This window comes from Ursus americanus, chromosome 36 (genome assembly GCF_024610735.1).
Source record: "Ursus americanus isolate L20-20 chromosome 36, mUrsAme1.1.p, whole genome shotgun sequence".
Classification (NCBI taxonomy): domain Eukaryota; kingdom Metazoa; phylum Chordata; class Mammalia; order Carnivora; family Ursidae; genus Ursus; species Ursus americanus.
The window spans coordinates 1334291-1354044 of record NC_142162.1 but is presented as its reverse complement, the minus strand read 5'-3'; the positions used below and the strand labels follow the sequence as shown (position 1 = coordinate 1354044).

The following is a 19754-nucleotide window of genomic DNA, read 5'->3' as shown; positions in this document are numbered from 1 at the left end:
CGGGTGTCGGTGGGCGAGGGGGTAGGAGTCTCTCCCCGCCCGGCCCGGCCCAGAACCCGGGACCCCGCCCGTCTGGTCTCACCAGGTCCCGGGGATTACTGGGGCTCTGTCCGGTCTCCGGGTCCCAGCGGCTCCTCTGGAAGGGGAGGACCACGTTCCCGCTCCGGTCAGGGTCGAACACCGGGTCCCCGGGCGGGATGTGGATGTTGAGAAACTCGGCTGGGCAGCCCGGGGTCTCCACGCTCACCAGGTCCGAGAGCACATGGTAGCCTGTCCACAACGGGGAGGGCGTGCAAGGACCAGCTAAGGACCACTCTCCCTTCAGCATCAGGTATCTAGTCTCCCTGACTCTCTTTGAAGCTTCAAAAGACGACTCAGCCATTTTTGGCAAGTCCAAGTCTTGACCTCCTCCACCTTTCCCAGTGCTTTGTTACACCCTGGTCCAAACTGTTTTCATTGCCGGTTTGGTCCTCTCCTTGGTAACTGGGAGGTGCCGGGTGAGTGTACCTAGGCAGTCAGGCTGGGAACACCTGCTCCAACATGCATCTGGGAGCAGCCCTGCCCAGAGAACCTGCCAGTCTCACTACAACACCGGACACTGGGAATCAAATGTAGGCACCTTGGGTGGCCAGCAGGAGCCCAACATACCTGTTGGGAGCCAACAACCCACAGTCACTGGGGTCAGACCACCCACCCTAGCACCCCCATTTTGACACCCTGGCCCACCAGCGCTCTTGTCAAAATCAGAACCCTGGCCTGAGACTGTTCCAGGAGTCACAGGGGCAATGAGTGAGAACAGGGTCCACCAAGAGCCCCTACCAGATTATTGTCATGCTCCAGCCTCTACCTGTAGTCCCATCAGCAGCTCAATGTGGGGCAAAATTTATGCCTCCCCCAATCAGACTTTCTCCCTCTACTTTTTCTTCTCCAGAAAAAGAAATACAAGACATAGCTTTCTTGACTTAAGAAAAATCATTTTAGGCCCCAGACATCTTGTGATTTATGACTATTTGCTCAAAGCACATTCTTGAGTTATCTTTGCAGGATTTAAACTTCTTTGAATACTCAGGTATCAGATCGATTAAAGGCAGACAATTGATGCCAACCCTTGCTGGCCCTTGTGACTTCCATCAATTAAGACCTGGACTCTGTCATTCTGTGATGACTTTAGCCTAAATTCTAGGCTGAATTCTCCATTGCACAAGTGCCTTCGTGAATCCATACGTACCCTTAGCTTAAAACTTCCCCAGTTTTGTTATTTGGGAACAGACTGCTTTGGGAAATATCCTCCATGTTTTCCCTTACTTGTTCCAAGTAAAACTCTTTCTAATCTTGGCTTTCTTGTGTCTTTTGGCTAAATACCCACCAAGAGGCAAATCCAGTTTTGGGTAAGAATACCCCATCCCATTGCCTGCCCCTTCATCTCTCACCCCCATCTCTAAGATCCACCATCACTTCTCTCCCTCACTTCCTGACTCCCCCCTCAGACATAGAGGTGTCCAGCTGACCCTACTGGCCTCCCTCTCCTAGAGGTTGAGGCCCTCACCAAAGAAGACTCCCAGCACTGTTCGGTTTCGCAGGGAGGCCTGCCCTGCAGGGCCCCTCATGGCAGTGTTGCTAAGGTCTCTGGGGTTGGGCAGGTGGGGTTCTCCCAAGGGCTGGTACACACCATCTGCATAACTGGCTGGAACCAGCCGCTGGAGCCGAGAGCCTGGGGTAGGAGGGATAGGAACAAAGATAAGTCCTCAGTGGGGCTCCCTTACCTCCCCTCTCCCAGGCTTCCCTCCATACCACAGATCCTAAAACCTTAAGAATGCATGAGCCTCTGCTGGTACCTGCCAGCCCTTGCCCCTTTGGGTAACCCTGCCCCTAGGCCTGTTTCCATTTGGCCCTCACCTACCTTTGCTGCCCCATCTGTGCTCCATGAGGTTGTTGTACCACCCATCAAATCGCTGCACCTCCCAGGAAATGGGGTTCTGAGTTCCTGTGTGAGAACAGAGGAAAGGGGCAGCTGGGCAAGTCCAGGCATGAGAGGACAGGCAAGCCTGCAGGATATGCGTCTTGGTAGCCTGGCAAGGGGAGCAGCAGAAGGTGGAAACCCAGCACAGTGTGGAAGGTAGGCGGTGGAGGGAGAGAACCAAGGACAAAGTGATATCCAAACTCAAGCTCATTCTTCTAGCTGCTCAGTGGGGGGAACATGGCAGGGAGCCCTGAAGCAGTGTAGGCAGGGGCAGTGTGTGCTGACAAATGACCTCAGAGAACAAGACAAAGCTGGAGAACAGTGGCAATGTGGAAGGGCATGCAGGAGCCTTCTACTGCCCTCACCCCTCAGCTCCCTAGGGACAAGGCAGGACAGAAACCATTCCCAGCCCTAAGATATACGGAGCAAGAGCCAGCCATTGCCCAAAAGCCAACCACTCTTCCACTCAGGAAAGGAGAGGTCATTCTGTGACCACTCCCTGGGTACGGGCAGTGTGGAGAGGGGCTTGGCCCTCTCCTGCTGAGCAGAGCCCCCCCCACCCCCCCCACCCCCGCAAGTGTGTGGGCCCTGGGGCTGTGGCTCTGCCGCCTGTTGCTACTCTGGTCTCTTTTCCAGTTTCTGGGGGTGGGATCAGGGACTTCCTGGTCATGGGAGAACCTTGCCGCCTCCTCCTTTGAGGAATCATGTTCCTCATGTAATTCCTCTTATTGACCCTATTATACTTTCCAAAAACTAGGATCTGGGAGAGAGCACTCAGTTGTTGAGGGAAGAACTCAGGCAGTGAGGGAAGAGGGAAAGGTTCAGAATCAGAGATGGAATGGAGGTCCTTCTGGTCAGTAGATCAGGTGACCAGTCAGATTCCTTTCCCCAAACTAGAAGGCGACAGGGCTACAGCTCCCTCTCTGCTCACTTCAGAGAACAGAACAAAGAAAAGGACCCTTATCAGCCATGGAGAGACCCATTCCTGATTGTCTTTCTACTCAGTCCAAGGACAAGATCTCAGAGCTACCCTCCTGCCCCGCACTCCCATGTGTGCACACTCACTCACCAGCAGGTCAGAGAAGAAAAATGACTCAGGCCCTGATGTTTGAGCAAAGAACTCAACTAAGGATACAGGACTTGGAGCACGAGCTAGGACAACTACATATATGTGATCTCTAAAATAAGAGGAACTAGTGGCAGAACAAGGGGGAGGAGGGTCTTTGGGGGAGAGCATAAGGGAGAATGCCTCCTGGGAATAAGTGGCAAGAGCTAACTAGAAAAGGAAAATTCAAGATCAAGGCAAAGAGAGAGCAGGAAGGAATGGGAATGTGAACAGCTCTGTCCTGGGAGAAGCTGCAGGGGTCTATTGCCTCCAGTCAGAATAGATCATTCCACAGGTTTTCTCTTGCTTCCTTTTCTTGTATCCTCCCATCCCTGATGATAAGGAACTGGCTTTTTTTTTTTTTTAAGGTTTTATTTATTTATTTGAGAGAGCAAGAAAGAGCAGAAGCAGGGGGAGCAGCAGAGGGAGAGGGAGAAGCAGGCTCAGGAGCCAGATGTGGGGCTTGATGTAGGGCTCAGTGCAGGGCTCTATCCCACCTGGGATCATGACCCACACTGAAGGCAGACACTTAACCGACCGAGCCACCCAGGCACGCCAGGAACTGGCTCTTTCTAACCTAACTTGTAGCACCTTAAGCCTCCTTCCTTCTCAGAGGCCCAGACTTCAGCAAATGGCTTCAGATTCTAGTAAGAGACTGTCCAAAGCTGACAGTAACAAGATGAACTCGAATGGACCATATTAGTGGTGGTGGTTGTCTTTTTTTTGTTTTTGTTTTTGTTTTTGTTTTTTTTCGTTTTAAAACATTGTGACTTCCCTTCAGCTTTGGGTCTAGTCTGACCACAAGATCCTTTATTGTCTTGTATGCCTCATCAGTCTTTTCCCACTTGGGACCAGGGGTCTTTGCTTTATGAAGAAAGAGAGAACACAGAGGAGAGAGAAAGGGCCGCCACACTGAAAGGAATGAAATAGGAGATGCTGACACAGGAGGGTTCCTCTGTTCCTAGCTATACTTCTTCCATCTATACTCACCGACGGATGTCCACGACCCAACTAGGAGTGTCCATGCCAGAGCCAGGCAGAAGCCCATGATGAATATGATAATAGGCCTTAGGTCTTAAAACACCCTAAAATGGAGACCCTAGAAAAAAAAGAATGAGTCCCAGCAATTCAGGAGAATCAGGCCAGGCCCTCGGGAGACCTCTGTGAATCTAGGTGAGGCCTTGGCCAACACCACAGTGGGAAACAGAGTAGGAGACTCACTGTCTCCCAAGAATCTTTCATTTATTCATTCAATAAACACTTGACAAGCCCCCACTATGTATCAGGCACTGACCTAGGAACTGGAGATTAAGTGATGAACAAAGCAGACAGAAATCTGTGCCTTCTTGGACTTACCTTCTTAGATTAACTGAAAAACCTTGCTTTGGCCCAGCTTCCCAGAGTGTATGTTCCTTGGATAGAGCCTTGCTTGGGGGCCAGGACACTGAGCTGCTGCTAGTCCACGAGTGTGGTCTTAGGCAGGTCACTTATCTGGTCTGGACCTTGGTTACCTTTTCCAGCTATGGGAGTAAACATGCCTGAACTGTCTATCTCCTAGCATGGTTGCCAGAATCAAAAGTGAGAATGAGGTTGAATTCAAAGCCAGAAAGGTGACAGGTGTTATGTAAATGTGATGCAGAGAGAGGGTGGGCTGGAGCGTGGCTCCTCTCAGTAGACTCAAAGAATGCAGCGCCAGGTGCTCCTGTGTTTGGTGCCAGCTTTCTGCTGTCTCTCCCCAGGCCAACAAACCACCCAGGGACAACAGGGAAACAGAGGCAGCAGGGGACTCAAGCCGTAACTCCTAACTGGCACAGGGAGGGCCGCAGGCCAGTAAAGATCTTCTAAACGCCACATAGAAACTGGAGGGTGAGCGGTGGGACTGGGGAACTATCTAGTGGAAGAAAGTGGAAGCTCAGAGAAAGTCTTATCTCAAACCAAACCCTCAGGACTCCTGAACAGGTTGTCTAGTCCCAGAGGAGGAGCCCCGGAGGGTGACCTCATCCCAACTTGCCATCTCCCATTAAACAGGTGAAGAACCTTAGGCCCTGTCATAACTCAAAAGCTCAGCCACTCCACCCACTCCATCCCAGAGACTGTCCAGATGGTGACCTTTGATAGTGTGTGAAGAGCAGGGCTCCAAACAGTTGAAGTAAAAAGGATGGACATGCTGAAGTGGCCATAGTGGTCCCTCCATGATCTAGGATGCTCTGCCCCTTCCCCCTTCCACTTCAGGATCCTGGGTCCCAGAGACCACTCAGCCTGTAAAACCATGCAGTGAGCTTTCAGGCCAGGCTGTGGGAATAAATCTGAAGACGAATGTGGGCATGCTTAATAACCACTCCTTTTGGGAGGGTAGCCACAATGATTTATACAACAACATTGGTTCAGTAACTTTCTAATAGCCTTGAGTGGAAGGCATAACTTTATGACAGGGCAGTGAAGCCCGGGCAGTGGCAGAACCAGGGAGAGAACACAGGGCTACCCTTGTTCTTGTCCCACATGGCTACTTTTCCAGCCTGAAGCCCTACAATGGTGTCCCTGGCATGGGGGAAATATAAGCCAAGGCCATAATGATTCCAACCTGGTCCAAAGGGAAGGCTGAGGGGAAGCGTGGACTCTAAAAGCCCGAAGTTCCCTCCCTGGCATAATGTGCTGGTGTCAGGAAGAACTCTAGAGAGATCTCTTAGGCCCAAGCAAACTAGGCCACCCGATATTCCCAGTTCTCGAAGAACCTAAAACTTGGTGGTGGGGGGGGGGGGGCGGGGGAGAATAGGCCTGAACAGGCTCCATTTTAGCCTCAGGCTAATAACGGAGGCGCCGGGGGGCCCGGGCTAGAATTACCCTTTCGCCAAAAAAGCGTGGCGGAGCTGGGGCGCACTCCGCGGAGGCCACGCGGGTGGAGCTCCCTTCCCCCGGAGCGCCTAGGCCCGCGGGCGCGAGAACCCCTTCTGAGTCTGACCTGTGGCCGCGGCGTCCCTCGACCCCGCAGTGCGGATTGGCTCCCTCCTGGCTCGCGGCTGGGCCGCGACGCCCGCTCCCCGCCGGCTTCCTCCGCAGCTCTGCGCCGCGCGGGCGGGGCTGGGGGAGATGAAGGGACGGCGCGGCCGGGTCTGAGGCGGGGCGGGGCGGAGTGGGGCGGGCTGCCAGCCGGCGCGCCCGGGACCCACCGAGGCGCTCGAGGGGACGGGGACGCGCCAGGTGAGACGGCGCCGCTCGCAGGCCGCAGGCAGGGGGATCTGTCCCGTCCGTGGCGAGGGCTCGGCTAGTGCGGCCACTTGGAAAAGGGCAAGTCTGCTGGGGCTGGGGAGTGGGCGGAAGACCGAGAGGGTGCGGGGGGACCGGGGATGCGCTCCCCCAAACTCTCCACACCTTCGAATCTGGTCTCCAAGACCAAGAGGATCGGCCAATGACGGCAGACCAGGCCTGGCGTCCAAGCAAGGTACTCGTCCTAAGACCCTGAAAGAGTCTGTGGCACCCCCCCCCTCCCCCGGGGTCTCAGGCCCTCGATCCCCGCCCGCGCCCCGCCGGCCCCCGGACTGCATCACCGCTAGGTTTGTGCCGGGGCCGCCCGGGGTTCTGGGCAGGGGACAGGGGGAGGAGGGGCCGGAGGGATGGCTGCGGAGGGGACGGCTCTTGAGCACGGTCCCTCCTCTTGTCCCAGGCTGAAGACGGGAGCAGCGCCTCAGAGCCTCGGGTGCGGTCTGAGAAGGCTGAGAACGACTTGGAGTGGCGGGCGGGGAAGCACCCGGACCCGGTTTGTCCGGTCGAAGCCTGGTCCTTCAGTGAATTAGGAGAAGAGCGGGGTGGGAAGCGAGCTCCGCCGAGAGAAAGGGAGTGAGTGCGCTTTCGGTAACAACGTCTGGACCTGGTTCCCGCCCTAATCCCAGCCGCAGGAGCGCTGCGCGTGAGCTTCCGCAAGGAGGAGGCGAGCCGCGCGGCCTCCGCGCACGCACCGTCTGCAAGACGCGAAGGTAGGAAACAGTGGTCCGGGTGCGAGTGGCGGGCGTGAGTGCTGGGCTCCGTGCGGTCTGGGAGGGTTTTGAAGGGGGCCTTAGAGTGCCGGCCCGGCCCCGGCCCCTAGGGGCGTACTTCCAGCGTCCACCGGGGCAAATTCAGATCAAGTGGGAGCTCCTCAAAGAGAGCTTGGTAAGAAATTAAGAGGAGGCCATAAATGCCACTAGGTTTACACACGTGGAATCCTTACCCCGGCTTACCTGGAGCCTAGATAGTGCGACTTGCCTGATTCAACACCCCTGGACTCCTTACTCACCTCAGCCCTTACTGGGGATTCCTGCCTCAACCCACTTCTCAGATCTTCTATTTCAACACTTAAATCTCTCCTTAGTGCAACAACACACATGCACATGTCCACACGCCTTCTTGAAGAGAAGAGGCTGGGACAGGAGTTCTGACAGGGTCGCCATAGCCAGCCAGAGCTATAAACTTTGAATGGGATCAACCCCAACCAGAGAAACAAAATATCACAATCTAGTAGCTGTGTATCATCAATCAGAGCTTGTGGCAACTCCAGCCATGTCACCTATTCCCCCTTTGCAGAGAATTAGTAGTCTTTCTGGGTTCCAGAAGATGGGGGAGGTGGGCAAAGGGAGGCTACAAGAGGGGCCACAGAGCACTAAGAAAGCATGTGACAACTTTGAATGCTGAAGACCAGCTGTACCAGGCTGAATTTGCTTGAAGATGTGTAACGTTACTTCTTGCCCACCCCTCATGCACCCACAGGAACCCCACTTCAACCTGAGATAGGTAAGGGTTAGGTAACTGTGTCTGAAACACAACTGAGCATTAGAAATACTTCAGTATTTTAAGGGAGCTCAGAAAGGGGAAAAAGTGGCCCTCACTTCTCCAGGCCAGGGAGGAAGGAGGATCCCAGAGTGTGGGGATTGGCCCACCCCATTGAGAAAGCACCTCAGTTTTGTCACTGGGGCCTCTGATTGAGGGTTTATGTATCTAGTTCTCTATGTTACTGAGAACTATTTTCTTCTTGTGTCTATATGTCTGTTTACATGAAACTGTGGGTGTATGTCTGACTGTATCTTGTGCTTATGTCAGTGTCCAATGTGTGTATCTGCCAGTCATGGTGGTGAGCTAGGGAGAAGTGAGTGAAGACTGACAAGACATTTTTTTTAGATTGGAAGAAATTCTACTGTCAGATCCTCCTTGACTAGCCAAGGAGGAAGATGTTCCAGAGGGAAACTACAAGCTTTAAAGGAAAAGCAGGATGGCTGGGCATGAGGGCTTTTCCTTTCAGTCCCACCACTTCATGCAAGAGGGTTGTTACCTTAATAATTAAAACTAATTTGGGATCAGGGTCATCCAAAATTAACTTTAGATTAGGCAATGTAGATTAATTAAGGAAAATCTAATTCATTAAATTAAACAAAAAGAAATTAAAGAAGGTGAATTTTATTCACCAACTATCTTTTTTCTTTAGTCACATTTAATAAATATTCTGGAGAATTGGAAATAAGTTAACATTGTTCTTTTGTACTTAAGATAGAGAGCCTTTTGTTAATGTTTCTTTGAAGCACCATGTTAATAGAGATGAGCCATTCTTGTAAAATATTTTACAACCTCCCATTAAAATATATGCAGGAATAATGTTAACATGTAACACTAACCAAAATACATTACACTATTATTTGCTTATATTGCAAATATTTGTTTTTGAAATTTCAGCATATAACATGTATTCATAGTATCAGCAAACTTGCTTTATTTTCCTACCTTATTACCCAAGATATTCTACATTTTATAGCCTTTTCTAAAAAAATATAGCTTTCCATCACAATTATAATGGCTTCAGTCTAGGTGTCATAGATAAAAAATTCTCAGGCCAATAAATAAAATAAATATCATATCACATATTATAAAAGATAACTTAATCCACAAGTTCTTAGTTATTTATCTTTAGTTAGAGTTGAAAAAATGTTTCAGATTCAATTAAATATGAACACTCATGCTTTGGATTCCAACTATTAGAAGAGAGTCTCTGAAAATTTTGTGAAAGCACTAAAAATGGTCAGGGTTGGTCAAATCCCTTCCTGCCCAATCCTTAGCCCTAACTCAACTAATGTTGAATGAGTTTAATACTGTCTAGAGCACAGAGGGAGCATAGCTCCCTCTTGTGTGTGAAATAGAAGATGCCACCTGCAGGGAGAAGAACTCACTCATTCATATATTCGTTCATTCAACCCACAGACTTATTAGTATATGCTACATGCAGGGGATGCAAAGATGGAGATTAGAAGCTAATGGGGAGACTGATGTTCAAACAATTACAATATGATGCAATTATTGTGATCATGGAGGTATATTCAAAATGCAATCAAAATGTTAGAGGTGGGAACATCCACACTGGCCCAATGGTATTAGAGGAAACTTCACAGAGGGGGTAACACGAGCTGAGGCTTGAAGGATGAAAGAAGTTTGTTAAGGAGTAAGAGCATTCCAGTCAGAGGACATAGCATATACAAAGGCATGAAGACTCGAGAGAGCACGTCAGATTCAGGGAGAGACCAATAGTTGAGTATGGAGGTTAGGTGGGCCAAAGACAGAGATGCAATGGTAGATGAGATCAGATTACAGAGGACTTCATATGTGACTGTGAGATTAGACTTTACCCAGAGCAAAGAAGTAAAATGATTATATTTGCTTATTAGAAAAAAAAATGTTCTGGTATCAGGCAAGATAGAATGAGGCTGAACCAGGGCAGTAGGGAAGGAAATGCATGGATGGTTTCAAGAAATATTTAGGAGGTAAGATGGTCTAGCTTTCTGATTTATTTTATTGGTACAATGGTGATGTCACCAAAGAGACAAAGAAAATAGAATAAAAAGCAGAGCAGACAGTGAATTCAGTGTGGGACCTGTTAAATCTGAGGCATCCATGTGAAAACCAAGTGAAAATGTCAACGGGGCAATTGGACTTTTTGTGTTTGGAGCCCAGGTAAGAGGTCTACATGGAGACATAGATTTGAGAAGCATCAGCCATGGGAATAGATGAGTTTGCCTAGGGAATCAGGGAGAGTGCTAGGAGAAGAAAGCCAAGACAGAATTCCGGGAAACAGAAACATTTCAGAAGGAGGAAGGACTAGCAAAGGAGCCACAAAAGGAATGGCCAAAGGCAGGGGCCCCATGAGGGCATGCTGTCATGGAGCTCCAAGGAAGACAAGAAAGAGGAAATAGTCCACACTAACAAATACCATAGGGAGGTCAAGAAAGATGAGAAGTGAAAATTTCCTTTTGGATTTAGCATGTGGTGACCTAATGGAGACGTCAGAGAGAGAAGTCAAAGAGAGAAGGCAGATTGCAATGGGTTGGGGAAATAAAGCAATGAAAACACCAACATAGTTTATTCTTCCAGAAAGCCTGGCTGTGAAGAGGGGAGAGTGGGATAAGAGAGTAGCTGGAAGCGACTGAGAAGTTCAAGGGAGAGAGTCCCTTCTCTTTGTGTTCCTAAGATGGGAAAAATTTACACATATCCTTGGAAGAAGGAGCCAGCAGAGAAAGAGAAGCTGAAAAGTTGTAAAGAGAAAGGGGATGACTAATGAGAAAGGTGGTAGTGAAGTTAGGCAGGATTGGAGAGCCCAGGAGGAAAAGTGATACCTATTCCTCTGGAGTGGAAGAATTGCAGAGTTAAGAAAAAAAAGCAAAACTTCGCATAAAAACTGAGACTCAGAGGTCACGTGATTTCTCCGAAAGATAGGATTAAAAGTTAAAACTGTCTGTCGCTTTGTCTTTTTGCCTGACACAATGCTACCCCCAGAGATAGCATAGGAGGTGGCCGGCCTGGAAGGAGAGTGGAAGGCTGAGAGCCACAAGGTATTATAGAAGAATCACAGAATTTAGAACCAGAGGGTACCAGGAGATCATCATATCCAATTGCAGATGAGGGAACCAAGGGCCAGGGAGGTTGTCATTTGCCTGCCCAATGTTTTAAAATTAGTGAAGAACTGGAACTGGACCCAGAACTGATTCCAGCCCAGGGTTCCCTCCAAGAAGGATTGGATAAAGAGGTAAAGGGAGTAGTAAAATGTCCCTTCTTTCCCATCTATTGATGTCACTCTGTTTCAGGTATTTTTCTTAGCAGTTTACACACACAGTCTTGTTTCACACTCACAATGACCCTGTGAGGTAGATGTTATCATCCCTATTTTGTAATAAAACCACGTCTCTGTAGGGGCCAAGTAACTTGCAAGAGGCAGAGGCAGAATTCAAACACAGAGCTGCACAACTCCAAACTTACTCTGTCACTATATCACTTAACAAGACACTACCTGGTCAGACTGTAAATAATGGAACCTCCCAGGCAAACCAAGGCCCCAGTACAGATCACACACAAGGATATTAGCAGAGCTGGGATCACTGACTGTAAGACGAAATGAACTCAATTCAGTTTGTTTATTCTAGAGTTGCCAGCGCTGCAGCCAGGGTGCTTGAGAAAGCTGGGCAGACCGGTGTGAGCAGTGCCAGCACTGGGAATCAGCCCTCTGATGATGTGGTTGGATTATATACTTAGCAGAGCTCTCTGGCCTTTGTTCCTTTGGGGACTGAGAAGGAAAGCCAATCTTTTTGTAATCTGTACCATCTTTCACCCTTATGCCTTCACTCGATAGTAAACATAAATCTTTTTATGTCCTGTGATCTGTCTGATTGTGCTGGAGGCCTGAGAGAGATAAAAAGAGAATTATATTTCTTAAGACAGTCCCAGAGGAAGCAGAGAAGCCTCGAGGGTGGTTGCAGCCCTGATTTAGGGGACCCACGGGTTAGGAAAGGAGCATGGGGCAACAGAGACTGATTGCCAAGACCCTTGTTCCCTCACATTCAAAACATAGGGAGATGAATGGCAGAGGGGCAGCAGAATCGCAGTCTCAGTAGCATCTGTTGAGCTCCAGAGACGAGGGACCTGGTCTGGTTTATCCCCTGCTGTATCTCCAGCATCAAGAACAGTGCCTGGCACATAGACATACACATCTATTGTCCTACAGCATACGCCTCCCTGCACAACCCCAGCAAAATGGCTACTTTGGGACACATATTCCCCTTCTATGTGGGCCGCAAGCCGATCTTCCCAATGGACACCACATTGGCTGTCATCATCGCCATCTTTCTGACTGCACTGGTCACCTTCATCATCATCCTGCCTGGCATTCGGGGCAAGATGGTGAGAAACAAGCCCAGCCCTGGAGACCCCAGCCCCAGAGAGATCTTGGCCTCAAGGTGAGGGGGCCAAACTCTCTGACTACAACCAGACTCAGGAAAGAAACTCCAGTCCTGAGAAAGTGTCACCCACCCCCACCCCTAGGAGGAAGCTCCCTACTCATCGATTCAATGGATAATTATTGAGCACCTATTATATGCCAGACACTTTGATCACAATTGACCAAGTGACCTCAGTTTCAGAACACCCCCCCCCCCACACACACACCCAAGTCTGGAAAGAGGAAGGGTGGATTTGGAAGGAGGGTGTTCCTTCCTAAACCCACCCACCCTGTGACTCAGAGGCTGTTCTGGCTGCTGCGAGTGGTGACCAGCTTATTCATCGGGGCTGTGATCCTGGGTGAGTGTAATCCTGGGCAACTGCCTCTGTCCCATCTAGTTCCCACAGCAGCCAGCCTCTCCTCTCCTTGTTTCCTCATGGCATCTTCTGGTTCAGGGAAGGGCGGGGAGGGAGGGCCATAAGCAGAGTGTCACCAAAGGAAATCTTGGATTCTGACCGCTTTATTCAGACAAACTAACCATGAGCCAGACCCTGAGCTAGTAAACAGATATATGGTTATGAGCAAAACAGATCTAGACCCCTTCTAGCTCTCCTTCTGACTCTAATCCGGTAATGCCTGGACCTTTCTGAGTTCCCATACGTCCAACTATACGACCCCAGCCGTGAATTTCAGTTCTGAGTGGTTCGTCGGCCGAGTCAGCACCAACACATCATACAAGGCCTTCAGTTCTGAATGGATCAGCGCTGATGTTGGGCTGCAGGTTGGTCTAGGAGGAGTCAACATTACACTCACAGGTGAGGGATGGCTCTTACCTGTGAGGGAAGAGAAGCTTTTGCTGTGTGTTTGGGACCTATTTTGGATCTATAGAATGGGGGGATGGTAGAAAGGGAAATTTCCAGAGACTGAGACCAGCTCCTATCCCTCTGCCCCTGCCCCCCAGGACATCCCTGAGCCCTTACCCAGGCAAATGCCCACTCTGGTCCTTGGGTTCGTGCTGAGCACAACTGCCCCATTCCCCAGGGACCCCAGTGCAGCAGCTGAATGAGACCATCAATTACAATGAGAAGTTCACCTGGCGCCTGGGTGAAAACTATGCTGAGGAGTATACAAAGGCACTGGAGAAGGGGCTGCCGGACCCCGTGCTCTACCTGGCTGAGAAGTTCACCCCAAACAGCCCATGTGGTCTACACAGCCAGTATCGCCTGGCGGGACACTATACCTCAGCCATGCTCTGGTGAGGGTGGGTTGGAGGCCCTGCTGGCCTGACACAGGAATGGAGTTTCTACCCATCTTTCCTCCACTTATGTGGAAATCTCTGGTGGGAGAGGGTGGCACCAGCCCCACTGTGCTTGGTTGGGAAACCTATAGGCAGAAATCCCTATCTCACATCTTTGGGGTGTTCTTGGGTCCCTGAGTCTCCTTGGGCCCTTCCAAGTAGAGGTGTCTAGGCCAGCCTTCACTGGGTCCTGGCTCTCCAGGGTGGCATTCCTCTGCTGGCTGCTGACCAATGTGATGCTGTCCATGCCCGTGCTGGTCTACGGTGGCCACATGCTGCTGGCCACAGGCATCTTCCAGCTGTTGGGACTACTCTTCTTCTCCACGGCCACATCACTCACATCACCCTGTGCTCTGCGCCTGGGTACTGCTACGCTGCACACTCACCATGGGCCTGCCTTCTGGATCACATTGACCACAGGTGAGGTACAGCCCTGAAGACAGACACTGGCGGGCTTAGGGCCAGGGAAGGAGGGCCAGGGACCGCCATATTGGTGGGGGTTGAGGGCCTGTGTCTGGGGGCCAGGATGCCTTTCCTCTAGTTAAAGCCCTATCCCTCTTACATCACTCACCTCTGGGCTTTGTGTCCCCAGTTCCACTTCCTCCTGCCATAGATGCCTACTCCCTGAGTCTTCTGTCTCTGTCATTTCCCTCATCCCCTAACTCTCTCTCCACCCAGGTCTTTCCCAAATCTTCCAGTCTTATGCCCCTGCCCACTTTCCCCAAACACTCTTCTCTGTGTCCCCCATTCCTTCTCTTTCCTTCTCTTTCCCTGCCTCACATAGCCTTAAATTGTCCTGCCGTTTCTTTTCTCCTCTTCTCTCATGCCCTTTCTCATGCCTCCTTCTCTGTGCCCTGCTCTTCCCCCAGGGTTCTCTGTTTTCAGAGTTCTCTCTTTCTCTCTCTCTTCTGAGATGTAATCAAAGAGCACTGGGCTTAGAGTCCAAAAACTCAGACCAACAGAGACACACCAGCTGCATGACCCTAAGTCAGTCACTGCTCTGAGCCCAAGTTGCCCTGAAACAGGGATGCTAGCAATTCTCTTAGAGTTGTTCTGATGCTCTTGAGAGATGTCCTTGGGAGGGTGTTATTATCACCAAGGCAGGACACCTGTTGTCTCATCCCCAGGACTGCTTTGTATGCTGCTCGGGCTGGCAATGGCAGTGGCCCACAGGATGCGGCCCCAAAGGCTGAAGGCTTTCTTCAGCCAGAATACAGGGGAAGATCCTGGACTGGAGTGGAATCCTGAGGAAGGGGGACTCCTGAGCCCCCGATACCGGTCCATAGCTGAGAGTCCTGAGCCCCAGGACATTCCTTTGTCAGAGGCTTCCTCTGAGGCATGCTGTATGGAGGAGCGTCGCAGACAGCCTGACTGTGCCCTATAGGGTTCTTCTCCCTGATGGACACCTGGACTTCCAGTCTGGTTGCAGATCTCATTGGAGCCCCATAAATTTGCCAGAACTAACTGCAGGATGGGGTGTATCTGACCTGTCCCCAGCCCCAATTTGCAGGTGGAGTAGGAAAAAGAGCCTCTTTCTATTGGTGTTTAAAAAAAAAAAGCCCTAATATGCTCAACAGACATTGGGACTGTCTATAAAACTTGTCTCTGTGTTAAGACAAAGCAGGTGCTGCCTGTTTCTGCACAGCAACCCTGCCTTCCCTTGATGCCTTGCCTCGTTGAGGGGCAATTTATTGAAACTCAGTTTCATCTACATTGTGTGTGTGCGTGGTTGGGGGTCACAGTGTGATTCCCACGTAGTCCCCCTCATCTCTCTGTACCTCTTATTTTCTTTTTTCCTGGGTCCCTTTTGTTCTTCTTTTACTTGTGTGATCTCTTGGTACAATGAAAGCCCTGGACAGCAGAAGAAACCATATTTCTTGTCCCAGGTCTAATATTAACTAAGTGTGCTACCTTATCTTTAAGCTTCACTTCTCAAATTTGCCAAATAAGATTGTAGGTCTTGCCATTACCTAATAAAAAAAAAAAATCCCAGGATTTACATTTTTATGCCTTGCTGACATCTACCCCAATTAGCCCTTGGATACTACCTCTTAATTGGTGAATAAACTGGAGTTAATAAATGACCTCAGAAATGTCATTCCCTCCTAGTCGACTCAGCTGAACCAGCGGAGGGGGATCCAATGGGAGGGTGACCTGTCTGGATACCACTACCTGCCATCCATCTGGAGCAGCTCCCGAAGATGCTGGCTCCAGCGGGTTCCCCTTTGGGCTCACTAGAGGGCGCCCCTCTCCCAGAGCCTTGTGGCAAGGCAGAGAGAATGTAGTAGGTTCTTCCCACCCAGGGAAGTCGGCCGAGGACTCATGTTCCCCAAGCCTGGAAAAGCCATGGAATGTAATAGAAACAAGTTTAAAAAATAAAAAAAAGAAAAAGAATTTATTTACAGCTCACCCTGGGAGACCTTTCTCCCGGGGGCAGGAGTGCGGCACGTCTGAGGCCGCCTGCTTTTCCCAGTGCCCATGGAGCAGTGACCCTCCTGGAGCTCTCCTGGCTGGAGCCCATATTGCTACACAGCCCGCATGTGGCCGAGGCCGGGTAAGAATCCGAGGTTGAATACCCCCTCAAAGGTTGGTACTGATCGTGAAGTCCAGGGCTCCAAACTGCTTATGCAGTGGGTTGTTCAGGATGAGAGGCAAGCTCCCTTTCACCTGGTTACCATAGTCCTTGACACTTCGGTCCAAGAAGGTGCGAAGCGCGCCCGGTCGAGAGTAGTGGAGACTCACCACCGCCACTCCGAGAAGGAGGCACAGGATTCCTGCAGCCGCGCCCATGGAAAGACACAGGGTAGTCAGGGCTCCAGGCCAGAACCTGGCCTGCTCCCCTCCAACTCCTGGGGGCTACCCCTTGCATTTCTTCCCCCAACCCACACGGCAAAAAGACCTCTAATACGGATTAGGTGATACGTGAGTGCACGTGCTAACTGGGGCAAGCCACGGAACCCTCAGAACCCTCTGGCCTCATCTGTAAAATGGGCATAACAGTGCCCGCTTCTAGAAGCTATTAAGAGGAGCAAATTAGATAATATATGTGAACTCGTTTTGTAAACGGAAAAAGCATACCTCAGTGTAAATCCCGTCCCCACCCCCAGCCTCCAGGAATCCGCCCCTTGGTCCTCACCGGTGGCCAGGGTGACCCAAAAGGCGGCACCGTAGTGAGTGGTGAGCGTGGAGGAGCCGAGGCGGAGCGGGCAGAGCGGCACGCTGGAGATGGAGGCGAAGGCGAAGATGGAGAAGAGCGTGAAGGCGCCGGTGGTCAGGAGAGCCAGGCCTCCGTAGAGCGGGACCGGCATGGAGAGCAGCGCGTTGGAGAGGAGCCAGAAGCAGAACGCCACCCTGCGGAGAAGACCCGCCGCACTGTGAGCTGGCTTCGCTCAGCCTCGCTTCCTCTGTGTCCCTACCCCAGAACGAAAGCCGGGGCTGGGAGGGCGAAGGCGCAGAGGAACCGTCCAGGAGAGCAGCCGACTCCCAGCCTTTGCTGGGTCTCTCTGGGTTCCGACGGTCTGTGCGGACCTCAAGAGGAGGTATTTCCTCTCCCGGCACTGTAGGGCTGCAACTATACCTCACCCTCCTCTGGCTCGCACGCCCCCGCCCGACACTCCCTCGCTCACACGTGCCTTCTCTCCCGCGCTCACCACAGCGTGGCGGAGGCATAGTGTCCCGCCAGGCGGTACTGGCGGTAGAGCCCGCAGGGACTGCTCGGGGTGAACTTCTCCGCCAAGTAGAGAACTGGATCGGGCAACCCCTTCTCCAGTGCTTTCGAGTACTCCTCGGCATAGTTCTCACCCAGACGCCAGTTGAAATGCTCGTTGTAGTCTATGGTCTCGTTCAGCTGCTGCACTGGGGTCCCTGCGAAGGGAGGGCGGCCGGTGTCCTGGAGCTGCGCACCATCCGGGACACCGCAACTAAGCTAGCGCGCCTAGGACAGGGGAGCTGTGAGAGACATGGGTTTGGCAGCGGTTGGGGAAAACACGGATCCTTGAGGACTAAAAGCTATTCGAGCCTGTGGGTTCTGAGATTTCCTCAGCTGCCCCTGCTACACTCCCCCAACCATGGGGTCTGCCAATCCAGAAGTTCACTTTGCCCCAGCCCCCTCACCTTTGAGTGTAATATTAATTCCTTCCAGGCCGACATGGAGACCAACGTTAGCGCTGACTCGTGCTGCACTGAAGGCCTTGTAGGATGTGTTGGTGTTCATCCCACCCACTGACCATTGTGCGCTAAAGTGCACGGCTGTGGGGAAAGACACAGTATGGGGGGAGGGTCAGGGAGAGGATTGGGGAGAGTGGTGATGGCAGGTAGGACACTGGGCAGAGAGATGGAGGGTCTAGGGGTCCAAGGTGGTATACATAGTAAGGGTGGAAGAGTGGGCACTAGAAAAGCTGAAGAATGGGAAGAGCAGGAAACAAACCCCAAATCTCCATTTCCCCAGGTGCCCTCTGCCCACATCCATCCTCACCCCAGGTTCTCTCCCCATCTGCTGCACCCACACTCACCCACAATTTCTGCGCCTATGAACAGACTGAGAAGAACTCTCACCAGCCAGAACCAGCGCTGCAGGAACAGGCACCCAGGTCAGGCCTGGTAACTGCCCAACTAGAGTCCCCAAGACCTCCCTTGACCCCATGCCACCTAGATCTTTAGTGCCCCTGCAACTGTCTCCTCTTGCCCCGCACTCTTTTCCCAGTTACATTCCTGATGTTTTGAAGCTAAAGTCTGTCTTGCTTTTTGTGCAAGTCCCTCTGAGCCGCTGGCATTTCTGATGTTTTCCAGCCATGCACTTCTGCCTCCCTAGCTCCATTTCCCAGTCCATTCTGCAACCTGGCTCTCTGCCTGGTGTTGTCTCATCACCTTTACTCCCCCAGCTATCTGGCTCCCGGTCCTGGTCTTGCCGGCTAGTCACTACTATGATGAGGCTCAGTGAGTCCAGAAGTGCTAGGCAGGCTGGGGTCACCTCCCCCAGGAGAGGGCAGCCCCAGGGTCCTGTTGCCAAGTAGAGAAGGTGGGAATGCAGCCTCTCAGATATTCCTAGGTGCACCAGTTTCCCAAGGAAACCAACACAGATCAAGACTCAGGGAAGCCAGGTACCCTTAGACTTGAAAAACAACTTAGGTTCTGGGAGAAGGGCGAGTCCGAGGAAAAGTCCTCAGTCTGCTACAACTTTGAATCCTGCATGGGAGTTCCTGAGTCCTTAGGATGGGAGCAACCATACACATGCACCTCAACCCAGCACACCAGTGAAACAATCTCAGCTGCTGGTTTCTGTCCACCTGGTCCACTGGTCATCACCTGAAGGTTGAGACTGGAGTGTAGCTACAGTCTGAGGAGAGGGGAGAGACTCCAGCAGCATGTGAAGACTAGAATTAGCCCCAGGATTACTGGACTGGGCACCCACTCTCCACAGAAGCAGCCTCCTGGATGATCCAGGTGGGGTCAGTCTCTAGAATGTCTTATATAGGGCCTCCATCTCTCCCAGTCCTCGGGCAGGGAGGGGTGCTTGCTTCACCAGACTTCCGGGTCTGCTCCACCTATGCTCCTCTGGTTCAACGTTTCATCTAACTATTCATGGAGGTCACTGTTACAGTATTACCTGTCCTAGATCTTCCATGACCCTCAGGCCCAAGCATCCAGCACCCCCCTTACCGATTGACCACGAATCCCAGGCAAGATGAGCAGGAAGCTGGCAGCCAAGGCCAAGAACACCAGAATGACGATGAGCAATGGGACGCTGAAGCCGGGGGGATGCCGGGGCTGGGGGTAGAAAGGCAGCTCTCCATTCCACAGAGTCATGCTGCAACTGGGCCAAGCTGGGTCCGCTGGAGAGGGAAAAGTGCCAACCTGGCAACCGAGCCGGGTCCCACTTCTCTTTACCCGATCCCCTGCGTTCTTGGACAGGACTTAATGGGCTGGTCAAGTCTGAGTTCTTCAACTTGCCCCTAAGGAAGCACTGCGGATGGTTGACTTCAAGTGCTCTTGGTTGGCCCAGGCGGGGTTGAGTAGGCAGGAGAGAGGAATTATTTCTCACTGGCTATAGCCAGTTACTTTTGCAGCTCTGTAGTTCGCTCTGTGTTTGGAAGTGGTGCAGGACATGGAGCCCTTTTATAACAGCCTGGGAAGCTTGCTGGGTGGATGTCAGGGCTTGGCAGCTGGGTGCGGT

General features: G+C 51.6%; 3 protein-coding genes across 3 annotated transcripts in view; 1 reads left to right on the top strand and 2 right to left on the bottom strand.

The window, feature by feature from the left end:
- The window catches only part of DUOX1 (dual oxidase 1), a 31217-nt gene extending 27051 nt beyond the window's left edge, over positions 1-4166 (bottom strand). The window contains exons 1-4 of the mRNA XM_045812265.2: positions 4056-4166; positions 1901-1984; positions 1547-1711; positions 83-270 (exon numbers count right to left, since the gene is read on the bottom strand). Coding sequence (XP_045668221.1) covers positions 83-270; positions 1547-1711; positions 1901-1984; positions 4056-4113 — 495 coding nt within the window. The 5' untranslated portion in view covers positions 4114-4166. The remainder of the gene's footprint in view (positions 1-82; positions 271-1546; positions 1712-1900; positions 1985-4055) is intronic.
- A 2571-nt stretch (positions 4167-6737) lies between these two features.
- DUOXA1 (dual oxidase maturation factor 1) lies at positions 6738-15680 on the top strand. The gene is made up of 7 exons (XM_045812270.2): positions 6738-7036; positions 12073-12248; positions 12587-12644; positions 12966-13100; positions 13327-13540; positions 13785-14002; positions 14710-15680. Exons 2-7 carry the CDS (start codon positions 12102-12104, stop codon positions 14964-14966), a joined length of 1029 nt encoding a protein of 342 aa, XP_045668226.2. The 5' UTR covers positions 6738-7036; positions 12073-12101; the 3' UTR covers positions 14967-15680.
- A 312-nt stretch (positions 15681-15992) lies between these two features.
- DUOXA2 (dual oxidase maturation factor 2) lies at positions 15993-19674 on the bottom strand. Its single transcript, XM_045812271.2, has 6 exons — positions 19241-19674; positions 18094-18151; positions 17696-17830; positions 17233-17446; positions 16719-16933; positions 15993-16356 (listed from the first exon to the last, which is right to left on the bottom strand). The coding sequence occupies exons 1-6, from the start codon at positions 19385-19387 to the stop codon at positions 16163-16165; spliced, it is 963 nt and encodes a 320-aa protein (XP_045668227.1). The 5' UTR covers positions 19388-19674; the 3' UTR covers positions 15993-16162.
- Positions 19675-19754: the final 80 nt, after the last annotated feature.